Source organism: Cervus elaphus, chromosome 19, assembly GCF_910594005.1.
Source record: "Cervus elaphus chromosome 19, mCerEla1.1, whole genome shotgun sequence".
Classification (NCBI taxonomy): Eukaryota; Metazoa; Chordata; class Mammalia; order Artiodactyla; family Cervidae; genus Cervus; species Cervus elaphus.
In genome coordinates this window covers 77532191-77557467 of record NC_057833.1, presented here as the reverse complement: position 1 = coordinate 77557467, position 25277 = coordinate 77532191, and the positions used below count along the sequence as shown (strand labels likewise).

At 46.2% G+C, this 25277-nt stretch overlaps 1 protein-coding gene across 1 annotated transcript in view; it reads right to left on the bottom strand.

Annotated features, from left to right (window-relative positions):
- Positions 1-13623: 13623 nt before the first annotated feature.
- Positions 13624-25277, bottom strand: part of DSCAM (DS cell adhesion molecule) — an 823896-nt gene continuing 812242 nt past the window's right edge. Inside the window, exon 33 of the mRNA XM_043875189.1 lies at positions 13624-14692. Coding sequence (XP_043731124.1) covers positions 14340-14692 — 353 coding nt within the window. The 3' untranslated portion in view covers positions 13624-14339. The remainder of the gene's footprint in view (positions 14693-25277) is intronic.

Sequence of the window (25277 nt, the reverse complement as noted above, 5' to 3'; positions counted from 1 at the left end):
ACTTACTTGATGAAAAGATGCAGGTGTGGTGTGTGTTTGGAGTAGCCAGTGGTTTCCATCTATACAATGAGGTGGATTTTAATGAAACATCTTCTCCCATGTTTATTATTTTTGGTCCAAAGACTAACTCATATTAACTTTCTGTGAAATGCCATTTTTTTTTTTTTCCCAACTCTCTTTTTGAAATGCTGTACTCAGCTCAAGTCAACAGTTTCTGGCCCCAGGTGTTAAAAACACTGGGCTCTTCTTAGCAAGGAGCTAGGAAGATGAATCAGTCACAAAGTGGGGTGTCACAAAGAGGACTTAAAAGGAAGCCAAACTCAAATTTCAGGAAATGGTGTCAAAGGTTCCACATGTATTGTGAGACCTATAAATATCTTGTCTTCAATCTCTGAAAGCCCTTGCTGCTGGTCCAAATGTTAATCCTCATTAGGTTGGAAACCTGGAAAGGATTTTGTCATCAAACATAGTGCTAAATTTGGGTGCTTCCTAGTTGAGTTCAACCGCACTGAAGAAACCAAATGACTTTCCTCTTCTTGGCTTCAAAGGGCAGACTGATTTACGTCTTTCCCAAGCCTGTCAATTTAGATGAAAAGATCCTTCACTGGGGTGCCTTCTCCAGCAGCATCCTGCCAGTTTTTCATCTTGAAGAGAGTCTTGGAGAGAGGGCTCAATCCAGAGCAAGCTCCACTGGCTGTGTCAGGATCAGTACCAGGGCGCTCTCATGCTGGTTCCATTTGCCTCCCCTCTGGCTCATGAAAGCAAACCCCCAGGGCTGGCTCATGTCCCCCTGAGAGTGCAGAAAAGCATTTTGCATTTCAAGAAGATTTAATCTTACAGTTTCTCATTTACTTTTGGCTAAGATTTACTTGTACCATCCATTGAGAAATTTAGACCATTTTCAATAAACATCTCTCCCAGAGAGTTTTTACACGATTTACAAGAGGATAATGATACTTCTTAATAAGGAAAATAAGAAATGAGGTATCACCATTTGTAATGATAGCTACTCTTAATAATTATTTATTGTCAAATGTTTATTGAAAGTCTAATATACAGTCAGCAAAAACAAGACCGGGAGCTGAATGTGGCTCAGATCATGAACACCTTATTGCCAAATTCAGACTTAAATTGAGAAAGTGGGGAAAGCCACTAAGTCATTCAGGTATGACCTAAATCGAATCCCTTATGACTATACAGTGGAAGTGAGAAATAGATTTAAGGGACTAGATCTGATAGACAGTGCCTGAGGAACTATGGACGGAGGTTCGTGACATTGTACCGGAGACAGGGATCAAGAAAATCCCCAAGAAAAAGAAATGCAAAAAAGCAAAATGGCTGTCTGAGGAGGCCTTACAAAATAGCTGTGAAAATAAGGGAAGTGAAAAGCAAAGGAGAAAAGGAAAGATATACCCATTTGAATGCAGAGTTCCAAAGAATAGCAAGGAGAGATAAGAAAGCCTTCCTCAGCAATCAGTGCAAGGAAATAGAGGAAAACAATAGAATGGGAAAGTCTAGAGATCTTTTCAAGAAAATTAGAGATACCAAGGGAACATTTCATGCAAAGACAGGCCCAATAAAGGACAGAAATGTTATGGACCTAACAGAAGCAGAAGATATTAAGACGAGGTGGCAAGAATACATAGAAGAACTGGACAAAAAAGATCTTCATGACCCAGATAATCACGATGATGTGATCACTCACCTAGAGCCAGACATCCTGGAATGTGAAGTCAAGTGGGCCTTAGGAAGCATCACTATGAACAAAGCTAGTGGAGGTGATGGAATTCCAGCTGAGCTATTTCAGATCCTGAAAGATGATGCTGTGAAAGTGCTGCATTCAATATGCCAGCAAATTTGGAAAAGTCCGCAGTGGCCACAGGACTGGAAAGGGTCAGTTTTCATTCCAATCCCAAAGAAAGAAAATGCCAAAGAATACTCAAACTACCGCACAAATGCTCACACACTAGTAAAGTAATGCTTAAAATTTTCCAAGCCAGGCTTCAGCAATACGTGAACCATGAACTTTCAGAGGTTCAGGCTGGTTTTAGAAAAGGCAGACGAACCAAAGATCAAATTGCCAACATCTGCTGGATCATCCAAAAAGCAAGAGAGTTCCAGAGAAATATTTATTTCTGCTTTATTGACTATGCCAAAGCCTTTTACTGTGTGGATCACAATAAACTGTGGAAAATTCTGAAAAGGATAGGACTGCCAGACCACCTGACTTGCCTCTTGAGAAACTTGTATGCAGGTCAGGAAGCAACAGTTAGAACTGGACATGGAACATCAGACTGGTTCCAAATAGGAAAACGAGTACGTCAAGGATGTATATTGTCACCCTGCTTATTTAACGTATATGCAGAGGACATCATGAGAAACACTGGGCTGGAGGAAGTACAGGCTGGAATCAAGATTGCTGGGAGAAATACCAATAACCTCAGATATGCAGATGACACCACCCTTATGGCAGAAAGTGAAGAAGAACTAAAGAGCCTCTTGATGAATGTGAAAGAGGAGAATGAAAACGTTGGTTTAAAACCCAACATTCAGAAAACTAAGATCATGGCATCTGGTCCCATCACTTCCTGGCAAACAGATGGGGAAACAGTGGAAACAGTGGCTGACTATTTTTCTGGGCTCCAAAATCACTGCAGATGGTGATTGCAGCCATGAAGTTAAAAGACGCTTGCTCATTGGAAGGAAAGTTATGACCAGCGTAGACAGCATATTGAAAAGCAGAGACATTAATTTGTCAACAAAGATTCATCTAGTCAAGGCTATGGTTTTTCCAGTAGTCATGCACGGATGTGAGAGTTGGACTATAAAGAAAGCTGAACACCAAAGAATTGATGCTTTTGAACTGTAGTGTTGGAGAAGACTATTGAGAGTCCCTTGGACTGCGAGGAGATCCAAGCAGTCAGTCTAAAGGAGATCAGTCCTGAATATTCATTGGACGGACTGTTGTTGAATCTGAAACCCCAATACTTTGGCCACCTGATGGGAAGAGCTGACTCATTTGAAAAGACCCTGATGCTGAGAAAGATTGAGGGCAGGAAGAGAAAGGGATGACAGAGGATGAGATGGTTGGATGGCATCACCGACTCAACGGACATGGGTTTGGGTGAACTCTGGGAGTTGTTGATGGACAGGGAGGCCTGGCGTGCTGCAGTCCATGGGGTTGCAAAGAGCTGGACAAGACTGAGCTGAACTGAACAGAACACATCTTAGGCGCTTGGAGTAGAACAAAGTGGTAGAATGAAGAATAAGACTTTCCATTAGGTAGGGCTCCCAAAAAATAGAATTTGAGATGTGAATTTTTATGCAAATAACTTATCAAAGTACTCTCAGATGAAAGCAGAAAGGAAAGGGGAGAGAAATGCTTGATAAGAGGGAGAAGTCAGGGTGAGGTATCTGCAAAGTCCTAGCTCTAGGACATAAATGGCAGCCAGGTTTTCCTCTGCATGGAGGTGGGGGAGCCCCTGCCCTTGTCAGCCACTGGCTACGACCCCTCCAGTTACCTCTGAGCTTGTAGGAAATGCAAGGCCAGTATCTCAGAGCAGCCCATTCAGGAAGGTTCTGTGCTTTGGGCTCAGTCGCTCAGTCATGTCTGACTCTTTGCCATCTCATGGACTGTAGCCTGCCAGGCTCCTCTGTCCATGGGATTTTCCAGGCAAGAATACTGGAGCGGGTTGCCATTTCCTCCTCCTGGGTATCTTCCTGATCCAGGGATCAAACCCGAATCTCTTGCGTCTCCTGCTTGGGAGTCAGACTCTTTACCATTAGTGCCTCCAAAGTTATAGGTGCTGCCATTGAAAGAAAAGCACCCAGAGACTGGGGGAGGGGCACATGAAAGAGTACCAAGGGATTTGTGGGGTTGGATGGGACATCATCAGGGCCAACTATGGTCCAACCTTGCTCTGCTTAGATCTACTCACATTGAGATCATTCTGTCCTGTCCTGGTTTTTCAAGATGTTGTTGTTGTTGCTATTCAGTCACTCAGTCATATCCAATTCTTTGCAATCCCATGAATTCCAACACGCCAGGCTTCCTAGTCTTTCACTGTCTCCTGGAGTTTGCTCAAACTCATGTGTACTGAGTCGGTGATGCCATCCAACCATCTCATCCTCTGTCGTCTACTTCTCCTGCTGTAAATCTTTCCCAGCATCAGGGTCTTTTCCAGTGAGTCAGCTCTTTGCAATCAAGTGGCCAAAGTATAGGAGACTCAGCCTCAGCATCAGTTGCTCCAATGAATATTCAAGATTGACTTCCTTTAGGGTTGACTGGCTTGATCTCCTTGCAGTTCAAGGACTTTCAAGAGTCTCCTCCAATACCACAGTTCATAAGTATCAGTTCTTCGGGGCTCAGCCTTCTTTATGGTCCAAGTCTCATATCCATACATGACTGCCAGACAAGCCATAGCTTTGACTATACAGACCTTTGTAGGCAAAGTAATGTCTCTGCTTTTTTAATACCCTGTCTAGGTTTATCATAGCTTTTCTTCCAAGGAGGAAGCTTCTTTTAATTTCATGGCTGCAGTCACTGTCTGCAGTGATTTTGGAGACCAAGAAAACAAAGACTGTCATTGTTTCCATTGTTGCCCCATCTATTTGCCCTGAAGAGATGGGACTGAATGCCATGATCTTAGTTTTTTGAATGTTGAGTTTTAAGCCAGCTTTTTCATTCTCCTCTTTCACTTTCATCAGGAGTCTCTTTAGTTCCTCTTTGCTTCTGCCATAAGGGTGCTATCATCTGCATTTCTGAGGTTATTGCTATTTCTCCCAGAAATCTTGATTCCAGCTTGTGCTTCATCCAGCCTGACATTTTGCATGATGTACTCTGCATATAAGTTAAATAAGCTGGATTTTGGTTGATTTCAATTTCTGTATGAAACCCTCTAAAAGGAAAGTGAGTGGGACAGACTGCAGCTCCTTCTGCTCCAGCTGATCCCGCATCTGATCTCTTTCCTCTGGCATCCATTCTAGATTCCCTTCACCTTCCTGCTGGTCCAGGCTGCTTGTTTGATGAGGTCACCAGGACCCTCATCCCTGACTGGATGGAGCCCTTGACTACTAGCTTGTTGTAGGCTCAGTGTATGCATGCATAGTCGTATCTGACCCTTTGCAACCCATGGACTATAGCCCTTCAGGCTTCTCTGTCCATGGGATTCTCTAGGCAAGAATACTGGAGTGGGTTGCCATTTCTTCCTCCAGGGCATCTTTCTTATTCAGGAGTCATACCCATGTCTTTTGTGTCTCCTGCATTGACAGAGGGATTCTTTACCACTCGGATTCAGGCACTGTTAAAAATTGGTGAGGGCCACCAAGAGATACCCCAGGGAATCACGTGGGTACCTAACATGCTCCCTTCTACATCTGTTATGTAGAACACCTGCCTCCTGGTGATGACAAAGGGAATTGATTCCCGCCAGCAACTCTTCCAACCCTTTCATTGTGCTCCTGATCTGCGGTCAGAAAGGATTCAGAATGGATGGACAACAGCTGCTGCTCGCAGTTTAATGTGACTTTCACTATGTCTCTTGGTGGAAACATTTCCTCCTTGTTCCCTGGGGTCTCTAGACCCACCCAACCTAAAGTTGTGGGAATGAAATCACAAGTTTCTTTGTGAGTCATTGGTGAGGGGATGGTGAGTGAAGTCACTCTTGCTCCTACACTTTTGTTTCTGGATCCATGTATCTTACCACTGGGGACTTAGCACTGTATAATGGCTGTTGGTTTTAAATATATGCTGTCTCCTGGAGCACAGGACCCTAGCCTCATGAGGTGTCACCTCTCATCTAGCATCTTAGCTGTATCTTTAAGATGCCATTTGTTATGCATCTGGGGGATTCTGGGTATAGCAGGACCAGTAGCTCTCATCAGCAGGTGCCCAATGTCACACAGTCTTTGCTGTAAGTGGGTCTCTTGGGTCTCGACAGCATTCTGTTCTGTGGGACCCCGCATTGCTACACGCGTCACTCTGTGAGCTCTTAGAGGTTGCCTGAGCCATGGCCCTGCAGCAGGAAAGACAGAGTGACGTGTGCTAATCCTGCTCACAATGGCTACTTTCTCCAGACCAGTGAAAACGAAGGCAGGTGGCAACAGGACACAACGTCAGGTAAAGTTCATGGCTTAGAATTGTCTCTCATAGAGAAATGGACAATAAGGTGAAGCTCAGCAGAGTGGTTGCCCTGCGGTTGGGCAAGGGGGCTTGGATTCCATGCTATGGCACCAGTCCTGGGCGTCCCAGGTGGCAGTAGCCGTAAAGAACTGGCCTGCTAATGCAGGAGATGTGAGAGATGCAGGTTTGATCCCTGGGTCAGGAAGATTAAGATCCCTTGGAGGAGGGCTTGGCAACCCAGTCCAGCATTCTTGCCTGGAGAACACCATGGACAGAGGAACCTCGTGGGCTACGGTCTATAAGATCGCAGTGAATTGGACATGACTGAAGCAACTTAGCATGCATGCAGACACCAGTTAGGGGCTGGCTAAAGGCTGCTTCACTGCTAGGACATAAACTCCCTTTACTTGTGAACAAAGTTGCTTTGGCAGCCAAAGGGAATTCTTCTCAAAAGGGTCATATGCATGAATACTTGAAGTCAAGGGATGGGAGAGGGGACTGAGTAAAAGGAATCTGAGGATATCTGAGTGAAGTGTAGACAGGCCTGTATTACAGACCTGGTCCCTGCGTTCTCACATTTCACAGCCTCAGGGAGAGGCCAATTCTAAGCAAATTCTTATAGGTCAAAGTGGGAGGTGCCATGACAGAGGCAAAGACTGGCACTTCCAGGGTCATGGAGCCCAAGTCTCTTCCTGACCTTAAGCGTGTGAGTAAGGAGGAAGGACTATTACCCCATTGGAGGTGACATCTGAACTGAGCTTAGAAATATGAGCAAGGTTATTCAGATTTATGAGTTGGGGGTTTGATGGTCTAAATAGAGGAACAGGCATGTTTGAGGTCATGAGGGCAAAAAAGTCAATGCAAATATTGAAGACTGGTAAAAACACTGTGTGTGAGAGATAGAGAGACAGAGACACAGAGAGAGAGAGATGTGACTAAGGGGTGTTGATGGAGATGACAGAGTAGTCTCATCTGTCTAGACAGGAATCAGATCAAGACTAGTCTTACATGGTGAATTGAAGAGTGCAGGAATGGAATGGAAAAATCATTGAAAGATGTTAAGCGATAAGTAACTCAATGAAAACTTTATGGTAGGAAAACTCCTTTGGCCCTGGCATAGAGGATAAGGTTGGAGAATGTTCACTACTGGATCCCAAGACCAACTTTAGGCATCATTGCAGCAACTCATATGAAGGAAGCTCTGAATTAGAGCAGCAGAGAGAATAGGAAGCTGAGGGGAACGTGTGAGCCAAGAAGAGACAGGCTTAGTGAGTGTGGGGAGAGGAAGCATTGTGGGTGGGCTGGTAGAGCCATGTGTTAGGGTTAGGGCAGGGACTGGACAGGAGCGGAGCTAGGAGCAGTGGGGCCACACACGGTCATCAGTGTCATGTGGGTGGAGCTTGGGGATCACATGGGACATCCGGATAGAGAAGCTGTGGATGTGGACCAATGCTCAGGGCAAAATTTCAGCTGGAAAAAACATGCCTTTAGGAACCAGCAGACCACAGGTGACAACTCATGCTGGGATGGCAGGTGAGATACTGAAACTGCCCAAGATGACAAGTTAATGCACAAGAGTGAGGGTGGAACTCTGGGAACAGACACATTTAAAAGGAGATTTGGAGAAAGAGGACTTTACCAATGTCACTGAGAAGAATTAGCCCAAAGAGGCAAAGAACCGGAAACCAGAAGAAGACCGTTTCTCCAAGGCTTCAGAAGAGGCTGACCGGATGAGGGCTGGCAAGGATCCAAGGGATCTGGCCACAAGAAAGTCATCTATGTCCTCCAGGAGAGCAGCTTCAGGGGAAAGGGTATGGAAGAAAAACGTGATGAGGGACTGTGAGCACACATCTTTAAGATGTACATTTGGTAGGGGGAGAGGGATGGGGGTGGTGTCTACAATGAGTGGAGGCAGGAGAGATTTCATTTTTCTCAATGGGAAAGAATTGAAAATTTTTACACATGAATATGAAAGGAAATATTGAGTTGGCAAGAAAATTCATTTGGGTGTTTTCCTAAGATATGACAGAAAAACCCAAATGAACTTTTTGGTCAACCCAATATGAGTGAGGGGGTGAGGCTCTTGTAAAGAGTTTGGGCTGCTCACAGGAAAAGGAAGCCACTGCTCCTCGATGGCCTCTGCTTCCTGGTTGTCTGCCTGATGAGAGCGAGTGAGAGATGGGTTGGGGTCTGGAGGGGATTCTGAAGGGTTCACCTGCTCCATGCAGAGCTGGGTCAGTGTCAGAGCTACTGGTCTCACAGGAGCCTCAGCTGCTCCACCTTGGCTCGAGTGTCTGCAGGTGTGGGGTGTGATGTACCTGTCAGTCCAGGTATTAAGGAGGACCAGGGGCCTGGGGGAGGGAGTGACTGCTGCCATGCTCACCAAAGACAGACCGCCAGCCTTTTTCCCCACGATGGCAACAATGACAAAAATCACTTTCCTACTGACTCTCACAAGGGTCACCAGCACACACTTAGAAATCTGCTGATCAGGATGTTTGGAAAGAGCCTATCTCAAGAGAAGCTTTTATTTAGAAGGGCCTGAGGGAAGGTTGGTCTTTTCAACACCAGAACGTGAGATTTTATGCAGCATGCAGTGAGGTCCCTGTGACTTTGAAACCTTCAAATAACTGGATTGTTTCTTCACTTTCCCCTTCCCTGAAGATAAAGCCCCAAAAAACAATTAGCTGAATTTAAAAAGCTTAACATCTGTCCTGCACCTGGGTTCAACAACAAAACTAGACAGTGTATTAAAAAGCAAAGACATTACTTTGCCAACAAAGGTGCATATAGTCAAAGCTATGGGTTTGCCAGTAGTCATGTATGGATGTGAGAGCTGAACTACAAAGAAGGCTGAGTGCCAAAGAATTGATGCTTTCAAACTGCAGTTCTGGAGAAGACTCTTGAAAGTCCCTTGGACTGCGAGGAGAACAAACCAGTCAATCTTAAAGGAAATCTATCTTGAATATTCATTGGAAAGACTGATGGCGAAGCTGAAGCTCCAATACTTTGGCCACCTGGTGTGGAGACCCTGATGCTGGGCAAGATTGAAGAGCAACAACCTGGGAGCATGGACACTTAGAGCATCTTTTTTTTTCTTTTTTTACATTCTATGACACATCTGCACACCTACATCCACTTCATAAGCATCATTTAAAAACGTTTACCATTTTTCTCTGACACCTCAAAAGGGGTACAAAAAATACATGAGCTACAGCCCTCACCTTCACACACACTTCTGAGGAGCTCAGCTATGAGGTTGACGTCGAAATGATTATCTGGTTGCTGAACCAGAAGTGCTTGAGGGATCTTCTGGTCCAATCAAGTCTACCAGATGGTCAAGCACCAGATGGTCAAGCACAAGATCTCCTGGTGAGTTCCCAGAAGGGTTAGTGTCAGAGACAGACCTGTCAAGGCAGTGTTCTTGCTGTTAAATCATGTGACTTGTCGACCCTAAATCCTCATGATTTGACATAATTAAATGAACACAGTTTACCATATCAGGCATAATGGTACGTGAGGCTGGCAGACAAGTATATCTTGAGTACAGTTTTTGACATGGATGAACTCTGGAGAGTTTTCCAGTTGGCTTCAAGCCATAAGAATGTCCTCTTCCTGGGGGCTATCAGGGACCTTGTTGGAAGCATCTTCATTATTCTTAGCTTGATACAAAAGATTCCTATTCCTGAAAGAAACATCAGCAACCTGATGGTGAGGGTTAACTCTTGCCCCTTGAGTGGCTGAATGTCTTCCTGTAAGATCCACCAAGGTGAAGATCGGGAAAGAGCTTAAAAGAGAAAATGAGTAGTTTCTGTGCGGCAGGAATGTTCTCTTGTCAGGCGGCTAAGCCACCAGAAGAAAAGGTACAGTATTGGGCTAACACTTCATTGAAATACAATCATTTATGACGTATGCATCTTTACCTGGCTTGTCCTTGGCTTTGCAAGAGCAAGAGAACGTCTCTTGGGATTGTCACCAAGTCACCTTCCTGGCCAGTAGCAGAGCAACCTCTCACCTTGGATGGGGAGACAGTTGCTGGAGGTTGTTGGTGTGGCATACAGGGTGTGTTTGATGTGTGCAGTGCCAAGTGTGAGCACAGTGGTTGTACTCTTGCTCAGGGTAAGGGTCCTCATTCTCCACCTCCCTGGGGGCTGGATGCAGGATCAGCACAGAACCATCAATTCTTCAGCTCAGCAGTCACAACCTTATGTGCTACTTGTAATTTCATATCTAGAAACAGGAAGCATTTTTTTTTTCATAGACTAAGTATTTTTCCATAGAGGGGCAAGACCAGGTCTCCTCTACTTTGGGAGGCACTTAGGGAAACCTCAGAAGATGAGAGATTGAGTCAAAAACTGAATAACTCTTTGAGAGCAGAACCCTGGCACCCACACACAGCATGGTTGGAAATGCTGCTTCCCCTCTGATCATGATACCTGGGCAGATCCGGTACTCACCCAGGTGGTGGTCCAGCCCCTGGCCGCAGCCCCTTCTGAGCATCTTCTCTGACGCACACATGAATGTACGTCCCAATTGTTTTCTTCTCGAGGAAGGGCTATCTCTTTGAGGCAGAGCACAGCCCTCTCTGGGGAGGCGCATTGCCAGAGGGTATAAACATTGCCTTTTCTCCCTACAGCTGGTTTGAAGTTTTGGGGACGCAAAGAGTGCTCTGGCTTTGTCAAGCTTGTCTAGGGAGATGAAACAGGCACCCTTTGCCATGTGCTTGAAGTCACTTTTCCCAAATTTTTTTCTTGTTTTTTTCTTTTTGAAAAGTGAGAGATTGAAAAGAGGAAAGAAAAAAAATTACCATCAAATTATAAAAAAAACTTGTGAGTGGATCACAACCAGAAGTCTAAGCTGTAAGGGGTCCTGCCAGACAGCGGAGGAAGGGGTGGTGCCGCCCAGGTCTGACTAGGATCGAGAACCCTAGAGAGGCTCCGCGTTCCCCATACTTGAAAAGTGATGAGCTGGCCTCCATGGTTCCATGGATGCTGGAAGACACTCAGCGGGGCGTTCCTCATGACCCAGAAGTCAGCGTGAGTGCCGTGTTCCCGTCAGCCCCACTGCTCTCCCTCCCCCATCCGGCCAGGCCCATGGGTGACACAGAGCAGCAGGGTGGTTTTGCGTCACAGCTGAGGAACCCTGAGCTTATGCAACCCCAATCATTGTTTCCCAATTCAACAAATATCTATAGGATGCCTGCTATGGGCCAGCTTCTTCTGTTTTAAGAACTGGGGACACAGTGAATAGAACAAAGAGTTCTGCCCTTGCGGAGTTGACGCTCCAATGGAGCAAGACAGGAGTAATGAACAGTTAACCATGGTAAATAAGTAAATGATGGAGGCAGCTGAAGATGATAAAGAGATGGATAGAGAGGACAGAGGGCTTCCCTGGTGACTCAGTGGTAAAGAATCCGCCTGCGGTGCTGGAGACCCGGGTTCGATCCCTGGGTCAGGAAGATCCCCTGGAGAAGGAAATGGCAACCCACTCCAGTATTCTTGCCTGGAGAATCCCATGGACAGAGGAGCCTGGTGGGCTACAGTCCATGGAGTCATAAAGAGTCAGACACGACTTAAAGTTTAAGACTTTTAGGCTAATAAAGATGACCTCAGGAAGGCATTATAGATCAGACTAGAGATGGGCAGAGGTCCAGAGGAAAATGATCATTACTCTCAGTAATGGACAATGCACAGAGACCCCTTTAAGCTGGATCTCTTTGTAGATATTAATACCAGGCCTCATATACTACTACATATAAAATAGATAACTGATGAGAACCTACTGTATAGCACACTCTATTCAATGCTCTGTGGTGACCTAAATAGGAAGGAGATCCAAAAAAGAGGGAATGTATATATACATATAACTGATTCACTTTGCTATACAGCTGAAACTACCAGAGCATGTAAAACAACTACACTCTAATAAACATTAAAAAACACACACACACAAAAAAACCAAGCTTCTACCTGAGAGATAGGGTGGACTTTTTGAAACAGTGCTTACGTGTCGAACTCATTTTAATGAGTGTTTTCCACTCATTTTAATGAACATTTTCAAGGCAGTATTATTGAAAACAATCCATTCCAGAGACAGACGTGGTGTGAAATTTTTTATTTTCCCACAGTTTGAGATAAATCTTTTTTTTAAAGGCAAATTTCTAAGTTTGGGGGAATATAGTAAGTTTTAAGTTGATGAAAGATAGACCTTTAATTTTTTCTTCCCAGAAAGTAACATTTCATTTCTTTGTATAAAAGACAGCAGTCTGTGAGAGTGTGAGGATGCAAACAATAAGCTGTCAACACGGATTAAAATCTGAAGCCACAGCAAGAATAAAACAATTCGCATCCCAGGGAGTCACCTACTGTCAGGACCAGCAGGCGGTCCTGGCATGGTCCTTGACCTACTCTGCAGATGCTCAGCGTTGCTGAATCTACGTAGGCAAATGGGCCTGCCTGGAAAATAAGTGGAAGGAAGGAATGATGGAAAAGAAGGAGAGAAGGAGTGAAGAAAGGAAAGAAGGGAGGAACGGAAGGACAGAGGGAGGGACAACAGGAAAGAAATTCCTGAACATGTTCCCAAACTGCAATGGCTGGCACCAGCCTAAGGTGGTGGCTTTAGGGGAGCCTGTAGAGACTATAAAGGGAGGGAAGGTATTTGTGCAGTCTGCTACCTGGGCAACTGAGCAGTCACCAGCATTTGACCAAGTTTTCTGGTCAATGCCTAACCTCTGACATGAGACCTAAGAGAGTCTGGAGCGGGGAATGTGTGTGTTGGGGGTTCTTTCTAAAGTGTACTATAAGAAGAAAATGGTTCATACTATTTAAGAGTATGGGTTCTGTTAGGATGAACCAAGAGGTAAATAATTTAAACTGAGAGGAAGGAAAAGAAAGTTAGATTTCAGCAGAGCACCACTTACTCTTGGATTTGTTTTCTCTGGGTGCAGAGAAGAGAGTTAGAGGAACAGAAACTAAAATGTTCTACTGCACAATCAGATACTGGTCATGGTGGTGACAGGACAGGTCCCTGAGGGTTGGCCCTCTCCTGCTCCAATATTCCTTCCTCCAGTGAGCTGAGGCCAACTGTGGGACTCTAGAGTGGGGGTCTGCAAATTTTTCCTATAAACAGTCAGATGGTGAACAGTTCCAGCTTTGCAGGCCGTACCATCTCTGTTGTAACTGCTTAACTCTGCTATCATGGCATGAAACATCCATAGACAAAATGCAGTCAGTGTGAATGATTGTCTTCCAATAAAACTCTATTTGTAAAAATAGCAGTGAGCTGGATTTGTCCTGCAGGTCACAGTTTGCTGACCCCTGGTCCAAACTGGAGAGCCAAGTATCATTGGAAGGTAGGGAGCAGAGCATGTGAGGGTGCTCAGAATACCTGGCCAGCCCCTCATGAATACTCAGACTCACTGCATCTTCTGTGTTCTTTCCCCACTGCCCTGTAGAGATCAGAGTCTTGGAATCCGCTCTGGTTTATTAAATTGGGTTCTGGGTCCAGCCCTGGTGTTTGTAAACTCAAGCCTCCCTAGGAAGGAGGATCCAGCGGTCAGTAGGAGACAAGAGAAGCAGACATCGAAATAAAGGCAGACCACCTTTCTTTTTTATTTCGCTTAGACAAAATGCAAAGAGTGTCTCATTAAATTAAAAAATAAACCAAAAAGAAAACCAAAACAAATTGATTCCCCCCACCCCTTCACTGACGGTACTCATTCTAAGTAACAACAGAAGGAGGTCGAATCGGGGACCCAGTTTCTAATGGGAAAGAAAGATGTGCAAACATGACTAACATTTCCCCGGCCCCCAAATCAAGGTTCCTTTTAAATTCACAAAGGATTAATTTTTTTTCCTGTTTTTTTTTTTTTTTTAATCTTGTGTGATAGAACTTCCGGTCAGAAGGTTGAATGAGTCCCCCATGCACTTTGTAGAAAATCAGTAAAAATGCAATAGCCCGTGAAGATCATAAAACTGGACTTCTTTCCCAAAAAATCAGATGCCCAGACAGATGGATCTCACACTCAGACAGAAAAAAAGCAGGAGAGTCTTTGCACTGTCTGTGGTTTTTTTTTTTTTCAGCATTTTCTCTCTCTCTTTTTTTTAATATATTTTGGCAATTTTCTTTCATTATAAATATTGGAATTCCGTAAAAAAAAGGTAGCTTTGATTGACTTTGTTAAACCATATTTACAACCGCTGTCCAGTCATGCCGTTGGTTATACCAGGGTGTAGGATTTGGCGTAGGGATTGTTGCCTTTCAAATGGCCCCGTGAGTCCAGCAGTGATTCCTGGGAGCTGCTCATCTTGGCTGCCTGTCCCAGCTCTGCCCCCTCGCGCTGAGGTAATGTGGCCACAGCCCCCTGCTGCCACTGCTGTCCCTCCCTCGTGGAGGCCGTGGAGGAGGCCGCCTCCATGGGGATGGGCTCAAGGACCGGGGGGCGTTTCAGGGTCCGACTTTTCTGGGGCTCCAAGCACGCCTGCCCTAAGCTCGGGTCCCTGCTTGTGCCTGGACCACTTCGGTTCAACAAGAAGTCCATTCGAAGGTATGGAGGCAAGTGGATGAGGTCACCTGGAAGGAAATGCAGAGGATTAGGTGGGCTCTTCAACTTGGTCTATAGATGCCTGGTGACCCTGTGCATATGTGATGGGTCACTCAGGGTTTAGAGGTGACTGTCACCACACCCTCCAGTTGCCTTTCCCAAGACTTCCTACAAAGTCAGAATTCCTACAAAGGCATCATCCTCACCCGCCCCGCCCCGACCCCTCACCAGACACAAGGAGAGCTGGCTTTTAAAAGTCATAGTTACACCAGAGAAACAGAGATCTCAACACGCTGGGTATAAACAGTGACAGACCAAACCCTGGATACAGTGGGCAGTGCTCAGGAGAGTGAGGGGCTTGGGGAGGGAGGCAGGGCTGCTGAGCAAAGAATCATGGCGTCTCAGCACCTCCATGGAATTATGTGACCTTGGCCGTCATTTAGCTACTGGTTTCTATGATTGCTTTTGGTGGAAATCCCAGAGCACATGGCCTCCTTACCGGGCGTTGCCTGCCTGCTAAAATGCTTGTGTCTTTCTGTTTCACTCAGTGCCATGTAGAGAGAGGAGAACAGCTTAGACTGAGTATCAGGGTTTCTACTTCCTTCTCAGGACCACTCACTTGGGCTTCTATGGTGCCAGGGAAACAACCCTCTTCAAGAGAACCTGCTGCAGGGAGAATCCAACTGCAGAATCCAATTTCCCCCCCCCGCCCCAGACACTGAGGTCACCTTCTGGGCTGCTCCCAGCACTGCCTGAGACCACAGGTTCCCTTCATGAATAACCCTGCTGATTTGGGGTTTCCCAGTGAGAGGTTTGCTCAGGGCGTCCCCATTGCCTGGCTGCAGCTGAGACTCTCCCTGCCCACTTCCTCATTCCCCTCTCCTCTCACAGGTGTCACACCCGCATCTTAGTCTGTGGACTCTCTTTGCCTGCTTCTGCTGTAACTGAGCAGGACCCTACGAGGCCTTCCTGCAACAGACCCTGGCCATATCCTCTGCCTGCCTCTTATTTGTAGAAAAACTTTAGCTTCCATGGCCTTGCCCAAATTCCAAAGAATAAATTTAGTCAGAGAAACAAAATGCAGAAACAAAGAACAACAGTCAAGCAAGACAAAATAATAACAATTTAGCCAAAGTAAAGGACCTTTACTTCTTCCTCAAGGGCTATACATAATATTTTCAGCCATATCCTTTGAGTGGTTTTGCAGATTTGAAACCCCCATCAGGTAGAAGAGGTTAATTGTACACTGACCACAAGCACATAAATCCCTGACCAGATAGAAGGTTGATGATGTTGACTTCCTGTGACCTCACCACCGACTACAGAAGAATGTCCATAAGCTAATTATGCATCCAAAGCTCTCTCCTCAGCATGTAGACCCTTCCTCTTTTTTCTGTATAATCTCTGAGCAAAACCTGTGGTTTGGGGATTTGGTTCTTTGGGGCATGGGTCCACCTTCTCCCCAGGTTTGCCAGCTTCCTCAATAAAGCTATCTTTTCTTTAGCCAACACCTGTCTCTTAGCATTGGATTCTTGAGCAGTAGGAAGCTGAACCTGAGCTTGGTAACACTGCTTCTTTTTTATCTCTTTATTCTTTGCAAGAATGCCTCCTGAAATCCCTTGCATATCTAATCTGCATTCGCATCTGCTTCTTGGAAAATCTGAACTGGCACAGCTACCATCATCATCAACTACAGCAACTGTTCTTTGAAAGTTGGACTGTGCCTCTAATTGTCACGTTCCATGGTTTCTTTTTAGCACCTCTTATCACTTCCTCTTCCTTCTATAGAACCTACAACATCTCATGCAGTTGATCTTTCTGTTCTCGGAACTCTCAGCTTCCATGTCACTGTGTTCTCCCAGAGCTCTTCTTGGACCTCCGACTGACACTTGTCAATCCTTTCCCTGACCCTGTCCTCCATCCATCCTCAAGTACAGGGTTTCTCCAGTGGCCTGAGCTCAGTCCTTTCTTTGGGGCTCAGCCTTCTTCTAATCTCATTATTAATAGCTCTCATATCCATCATTTCCATTTTGCTCTCTCTCTCTTGAGCCCTAGACTTGAATTTTAGATGCTTTGTTAGATATTTCCACATGACTGTCCATTATGAATTTTAAATGCCACAGTCTATAAACCCAGTTTATGAAGGCCAGCCCCTATTCCCAGACTCATTTCCAAAGGCCACTTTCTCCTTTGTGCCCAATCGTTTTAAATGTCATCCTCATCTTACCAGAAATTGATGCTTGAAACTTCAGATATTGACACCTCCTTCTCCAGGTTAATTCTACTTGAAATTAATTCTACTTCTATCTGTTGATTCATTTTTGGTCCCATCTTCTTGACCCTGGTTCAAGTCTTTAATACATCTTGCAGGTTTTCTAAATGCAAGAGCATGGTTTCAGCCCAGTCACTATACATGCTTTGCAAACTACATCCTCCAGGTTTGAGCTGGACTGAAGCCTGGATCTGATCTGCTGGCAGTTTACGAACAGTGTTCATTGTGTAGCCTAGTGCTTCCAATTGTTCTCACTTTGAGAAGCAGACAGACAAGGGGTATTTGTGCAACACACTGGGATGAGTGCAATGGGCTTCCCTGGCCACACTAGGGGTGAGAGGCTCACCTGTAACTCCTCCATGGCATACCTGGTGAGCAACTCTGGTTAGAAAATGGCCTGGGGGCAGGCAGTCTTGGAGCCGAGAGACCAGGTGGGAGAATGTACAGGTGAGGGAGCCATGATGGTGGGCTGAGCACCAAAGGGAAATGAGAGTGAATGAAATTGTGAAATGTGGAAGAGGCTCAAGGAGAGGGCTCTGGAAATGACCACAGGTGGGACAGGTGAAAAAGGAGGAAGAGTCAGGGATGACTCCCTACCAGGTGTCAAGATTAGGAAACCTGGGCAGACAGCAGGACCATTCATTCGTTGCAAAGAACTGTCTGGGAGATAAATCACATTTTGGTGGGGAAAGATTGTGGGTTTTGTTTCAGACTTGCTGAGTTTGATGTGGGTGGGGACACCGCAGGGGAGATCTTAGTAACATATCTAAGGCAGAAGTCATTCCTTAACTTTCTGAATCTAAAATAATTGGCAATTCTTGTTTCTTTTGCTTCAAAATATTCCCAGCTTTCCATGCCTTCCTCAGCCAACCCCTTGGCAGGATTTTGGAGCCTCTTGTGTCCGGCAGGACTGCCGTGAGCTGGTTGTGGTGCTGACAAAGAAGTGTGTTAGTTAAGCCGCTCAGTCATGTCCGACTCTGTGATCCCGTGGACCGTAGCCCACCAGGCTCCTCCATCTATGGGATTCTCCAGGCAAGAATACTGGAGTGGGTTGCCATTTCCTTCTCCGACAAAGAAGTGAAGCTGTGTGCAATTAGACAGTGACTTAAACCCCAGAGGAGACTGGTGGGCTACAGTCCATAGAGTTGCAAAGAGTCAAACAAGACTGAGCAGACATTCACAACCTGCCTCTGCCCCCGACCCACACACCCGCACACGTAAATCCCAGAATCTTTGAAATTGAGGTTTACTCACTGAAAGAGAAAAACCATTTAAACAGCAGGGAGAGACTGCTCAATGGTTAGGAGAACTAGAAACAAAAGCAAGACAGGCTGAAAAATTACTGAAAAAATTCATTTTGCACAGTATAAATGAGCATAAGGATTTTCAAAATGCTTTGGCTTTTCTTAAGATTTTTTCCCCCAGGGTAAGAGACATGATGACCTTATTTCTGGGAAATTTTACCGAGTTGATTTCTGAGTCTTTGCATTACACTGTCATGTTATTTGGTATTTTTGAAGCAGGAATCCACTTAGCATTTTCCCATTGACTTTTTCAGGATCTTATGAAGTGACAGTGAGTAACTATATATGATCTCATTAATATTTTTAGCCTGTATTCCACTAAAACAGCCCCAGCGACACCTTGGTTTTGGCTCACTGAAGTCAAGGTACTTTTAATTCAGTGCTAGCTTCATACAGTGAACTGGATCAAAGGAAAGTCCAATAATAAATTCTTGACAATAAATTGTCCACGACACTCTTAGAGAAAGAAATGATGTAATTTGGCATTCTTGTGAAATGGGTTTTGGTGACTTGATGTATCTGGACTTTGACTTAGAAAAAATGGTGGCATGAATTTTACTGTTATAGACCCTAATGTTGAAGGTATATCTAGCTGTGTATCAGCTTTAGTCCTGAAAAATAAAACTACTTAATTAAAAAAAAAATAAAACCATATGTCCTTAGTGCCTTTTTTGATGGTGGTATTGAAAATTCTGTCTTCTTTTATGGTTGCAGATGTATTATTCAACCTTTTCTATTGTGGGCTAATTATTTGTAAACAAATATCACGAAAGCATTAACGGAGCTGTCGTTAAAAACATAAACTGGAACAATTCCTTTCTAGCATGAAGAATATTTTTTTTACATGTGAATCAACATACTCTAATGAACTAATTTTGAAATTTTAATATACCCTATTTCCTGAAAGTGATCATCTGTCTTTATTTCAAGAATCCAATAAACACATTGGATTCAATTGGCTCTTTTTACATAACTAATATTATTTTAAAACAGTTTGTTCAAACGCTGAGAAATTGTGGAAGGCATTTACCTCCACGTTTCTTTTAAAATGTAGGTCAAGAGTACCTTATGCTGTTTCTGTGACCCAACTGAATCTCGAGTGCTTGGCATATTTGCAGTGCGTTGTCACAGATTCAGGAATGGGTCTCCATCTCAGCAACTCCCCACTGAATGAACAGGCTTATTAAATCCCTAAAAAGTATTAGCATCTTAGTCTCAGCCGGACTGTGGGATGCTCACGAGCTTGATTACGTGGAACGAATGTGTCTGAAATCAAAAGACAAAGCCCTTGCCACCTGCCCCCTGCCTGCAGGGGTTCCCGGTTTAGATGGAGTGAACAAGCTAGCTGGAAAAGAATGGTGAGAATTGGAAATCCTTCATAAAGAAAACAGCTCAGCACCACGTCTTTATGTACAAGGGCTTCTGTGTTGGCTTCTTGCAGGCCTGCCAAGCATCTCTGAATAGTCAATATCTCTGAAAGATCCAGTTTTTCAGGCAAAAGCTTGATTAAGTTGTATGATGCTCTCATTAGCTCCTTTCGACAGTGTGTGTTTTCTGATTAGCACGTAAAGTAGCTCTTTCAACTGTGTGAATGCTGCAAATGAGCTCTCTTAATAATTCATGCACTGATGCGGAAGAAAGCACCAGAGTGATCGTGGGGAGTGCTGTTTATTAAAGATGCTTTATGGCCATTAAAATCCCACCCCTTGTGCCAGTCCCAGTTGTTTGGTGTTTACTCATTAGGCCATGTCCGACTCTTTTGTGACCCCCTGGACTGTAGCTTGCCAAGCTCCTCTGACCATGGGATTTCCCAGGCAAGAATATTGGAGTGGGTTGCCATTCCCTTCTCCAGGGTCTAGTCCCAGCACCAATTAAGAAACTGGATTCTCTAATCATCCATCCATCTCTTAGGTTCTGCAGATGTCTATAGATGCATGGACAACCAAGCACTTAGACAGAAGTGGAATGTGAAACTGTCCTGACAATCTAGACACCTACACAGCTGCTTTCCTTAATCCCTGGCTCTCCATCCACCTGTTTCACGTGGGAGGAACTAAATGATGTTTCTAATGGTGGTGATTAAAGGTGAAAGTCTGGATGACACGGTGCTCAGTTGCTCAGTCATTTCCAACTCTGTCTGTAGGGACTGTAGGCTCCTCTGTCTGTAGGGACTGTAGGCTCCTCTGTCCGCGGGATTCTCCAGGCAAGAATACTGGATGGGGTTGCCATTTCCTTCTCCAGGGGATCTTCCCCACCCAGAGATTGAATCTGCTTCTCTTATGTCTCCTGCATTGGCAAAAGGGTTCTTTACCACTAGAGCTACCAACCAGCCAGGGATGGAATCCCGGTCTCCTGCATTGCTGGCAGATTCTTTACCGTTAGAGCCACCTGGAAAGCCCCGGATGACGCTCTGCATTTAACCTGATAGACTTAAGTCTGGGCTCAGTTTTCTTATTTGTAAAACAAGAATAAGAGCTGAATCCACTGTAGAGTGCTGGAAGGAGGGTTTAATGAGATAATACAGGTGGAGGTTTTATTGTCAGATGTCTCCCTTCCCAGAGAGTCTGAAGTTACAGGGCTGGAAATCAGCCAGGTGAATGAATCGAGAACTCTTCTTTTACCTTACTTTCTGTCTTTTGTGGGTTGATTAGTGTCCCCCCAAAGACAGGTCCATATGCCAACCCTCAGTGTCCAGGAATGTGTCCCGATTTGGAGAAAGGATTTTGTTGCAATTCAGTAAAGGATCTTGAGATGAGATCACCTGAATTTAAGGTGGGCCCTAAATCCAACCACTTATCTGTGCACGCATGCTCAGTTGCTTCAGCTGTGGCTCCCTGGACTGTAGCCCACAAGGCTCCTCTGTCCATGGGATTTCCCAGGCAAGAATACTGGAGTGGGTTGCCATGCCTTCCTCCAGGGGATCTTCCTGACTCAGGGATCAAACCTGCATCTCTTAGGTCTCCTGCATTGGCAGGTGGATTCTTTACCACTAGCGGCCCCTGGGTAGCCTTAGTCCAAAAACATGTGTCCTTATAAAAAAAAGAAAGTTGAGGAGAATCTGAGGCACAAAGAGGGGAGAAGGCAGAGGCTGGACTGATGGGACCATGAGCAGAGGAACACTGGGAGCCTCCAAAAGCCAGAAGAGACAAGGAACAGATTATTCCCTGAAATTCCTGAGAGAATACAATCCCACTGACACCTTGATCTCAGCCTTCTGGCCTCCAGAACTGTGAGAGAGTACATGTCTGTCCTTCTGAGCCACTCAGCCTGCAGTGATTTTTACAGAGGTCACAGGTCCCAAACACAGAGGGTCTTCCCAGCTGGGATGGGCTGGGGGCCTCACAGGATGCCTCTCTGAACATTTCTGCCATGTGGGACAGGCTCTGCCCCTTCCACCAAAGGCAGGAGGGGCTTTCTCTTTAATGGTCAGTAACAGCAGTCAATATGCTTGTGGTTTCCACTGTCCCCAAGGTGTGCCTTTGGCGGGCTGTCCTGTCATCCATCCTCTATCTCTGCTGAGGCCAAGCCAGAGTCACTTGTCCCTGGTCCCCTGCTCCCTGGGGAAGCAGGGTCTACCCAGTGGGCACCCAAAGACCCCTGCTGCCCAGCCTGGGTTGGGGGAGATTCCAGGAAACCAGGGCTGTGGGGTTCATGTTCACTTCTTTGGTTATAACTTCCTCTCTTGGTTCTCCTCTGGCCACCTGTCCACTTTCTCACTCCCTCTTTCTTGCTTGGTTTTCGTTGCTTCCCAGGTGGGGAAGCCCATGGACAGAGGAGCCTACAAGTAGGCTATAGACCATGGGGTTGCAAAGACCATAGGTTGGACAAGACTAAAGCGACTTAGCACACATGTGTTGCAACTTTCATCCAGAAAATAAAAGGCATGGGGGTGGGGAGTAGAGCCCAGTGAGCGCAGGTGGGAGGGGGTTAGGAGGTAGCTGAGTGCAGAGCAGGAACCAGGCCGACCAGCTTCCAGGGGAGGGGGAGAGAGAGAGACAGAGAGAGAGAGAGTATCTGTGTATGTGTGTCTGTGTGCATGTATGTGTGTCTGTGTGTCTCTGTGTGCACGCATGTATGTCTGTATGTGCATGTGTATCTCTGTGTGTGTGTGCATGTGCATGTGTGACAAGAGGACAGAGATGGGAGGATATCAGAGCAGAAGCTGCATATTGAAAGGTGACGTTGCAGCTATAGGAGAAAAGGGCAGAGTCCAGTGGGAGCCCCATGAAGGCTGGAGGGAAGGACCTGGGGACCCCAGAGCTCCCTCCCTGCCCACCTTCCTTCTTCCTTCCCTCCCTGCTCTGCTCACCTGTCTGCCTGCAATTCCATCTCTTCTAGCACCTTCCCAATCACCTGATCCGTGTGAGCTACTCCCCAAAACCCAGTGGGAACCCAAAGACAACCCTGGGGTCTGAGTCCTGCCTTCGCCCTGAGGGCTGTCTCCACCCACTGGCTTTCATGTGTTCTAATTGTACGTCTGTGCTCCCTGGATGGTCACGCCCCATGCTCTGCTCCTTAGGAGGATGATGGCCCTTGTGTCAGAGTTGTGGACGGGGTGAGAGTCGGGAAGGAGGCGGGATGAGCGGGAAGAAAGACCGAGTTGCCCGGCCAGCTTGGTCAACATGGTGCTGAGATGGATGGGGCAGGGCAGGGGTGAGGTGGGAACGGGGAGGGCAGGGTGGGGGGAGACACAGACAGAGACAGAAAGAAGCAGAGAGATGGGGAGAGACAGACAGAGAGATGGGGGCAGAGAGACAGAGAGAGGCAGGGAGGAGGGGGTCAGAGGAACACGGCCAGAGGGAAGCAGATGGACATCACGGAGACATAGGACCCGGAGAGGTGACTGTGAGAGACACAGAGCTACATACAGAGAAAGGTCAAGGTCACTGAGTCACAGGCCAGTGGCAAAGGGGTCTGGGTTATGACTGCAGCTGTGGGCTGGCCCTTGACCCTCAACAGTCCACCTGCCTGGGGGCCTCTGTGATACCTGGGCATTGAGCCGCACCCTTCACCCCTGCCCTCGCTGCCGCCGGAGCCCAGGCGCTGCACTGACTCAGGCCCTGAAGGATGAGAGGCGATTTAGCCATTATTTCCAAGTTATGCCTTATTATTTGACATAACGGGCCATTTCTCATCCTCTCATCACTGCCCTCTGGGGACTGCCGGTGCCACTGACATCCCCAAAAGTTCAGACTAAATAAGTCGGCATCCATTTCTCTCTCGGTGGTTAACTCTGCTCACTGGTGCCGGGACAACTCCTGGCCGTGGGCTGCACGCCAGCACAGACTCCCCTGGTGATTCCAACATCCATCAGCAGACGTGAGCTCAGAGAGTGTCATCCACCACCCCTGGGGCCTTCAGCCCTGCTCGGCCCCACTGTGCGAAAACTGCTGTGTTAAACTTGCCTCTTTTTAACTGAAAACCAGGACATCATCCTCCCGCCCCTGCACCCACCGCAGCTGCCTATCAGGAAAGCAAAACCTCCTGAACCTTCTCTATCTGTTCAGACTCACATGCGATGTTTGAACGCACTTTAGCTTTGGAAGAAAATGGCAAAATCATTCCCGGCACAGAACGAGAATGCAGCAACTCAGGAACTCTGTAACGGACTTGCTCTCTGTGAAGCTGGCTGTGATGAGGGTTCTGGCCACTTGCCACACACAGCCTGGGAAAAGAAAGTCTACAGTCGACAACAGTGGTTCTCAGCTGAGGGCCATTTTGCCCTCCAGGGCACACACAGCAATGCCTGAAGCTTTGGGGGGTGTCTTGGTTGGTAAGGCAGCTGCTACTGGCTTCTAGACCAAGGCCAGAGATGCTCAGCATCCTGCCATGGCCAGGCTGGTCCCAGCCACAAGGCTTCACCCAACCCCAAATGTTAATGGCGCTGCTGTTGAGAAGCCCTAACTTAGATGGTCCGAGCTCCGAATTCCAAGTGGTCCTTATTTCACTTCAGTTTTATTTTGTGCTCAGTCGCTCAATTGTGTCTGACTCTGTGACCCCATGGACTGTAGCTCGCCAGCTCCTCTGTCTATGGAATTCTCCAGGTAAGAATACTGGACTGGGTTGCCATTTCCTCCTCCAGGGGATCTTCCCAACGCAGGACCGAACCTGCCCCTCCTGCATCGTCTGCATTGGCAGGTGGATTCTTTACCACTGTGCCACCTGGGAAGCCCTAATTTTACTTTTAAAGCATTGGATTCAATCAGAATGAGGAATTGTAGTCCTCGGTCCCTCCTACTCCACAAGGAATTACAGCCTCAGTTTGTCATGGAGAAAAGTAAGGGATGGGCCTTATGGACCAGCAGTCAGAAGGTCTGTGTTGACCTGCCCTGAAGAGGTGGGAGCTCAGAGCCATGGGCAGGTATGAGTGAGGGTGGGCTGAAATCCTGCCTTGAAATACTGCGTCTGCTCAAGTAGTTCTGTGGCCCCTGCGAGCTTTAAATCTTACCTGTACAAGGGAGGGGCTTCCCAGGTGGCGACAGTGGTAAAGAACCCACGTGCCAATGCAGGAGACACAAGGGATGCGAGTTCAATCCCTGGACTGGGAAGATCCCCTGGAGGAGAGCATGATAACTCACTCCAGTCTTCTTACCTGGAGAATCCCATCAACAGAGGAGCCTGGTGGGCTACAGTCCAGTGGGTCGCAAAGAGTCGGACATGACTAAAGCAACTTACCATACATGCCTACAAAGAAAATGCGTCTGATTGTTTCTAATGAAAACCTTGAATCTTAAAAGAGTTTTTTTTTTTTATGCTCTGAACTATCTCATCTGTGACAACTGGTCAAGCACTTTTGAATTAGAAGGGAGGTGGGAGGGGGGATCGGGATGGGGAATAAGTGTAAATCTATGGCTGATTCATATCAATGTATGACAAAACCCACTGAAATGTTGTGAAGTAATTAGCCTCCAACTAATAAAAAAATTAAAAAAAAATAAATAAAATATAATATATAAAAAAAGAAAGGGACAGATGAATGCATTTGGGGGAGCCTGGAACTCCAAGGCACGTTCCAATAACTTTCTTTTCCTTGCTGGA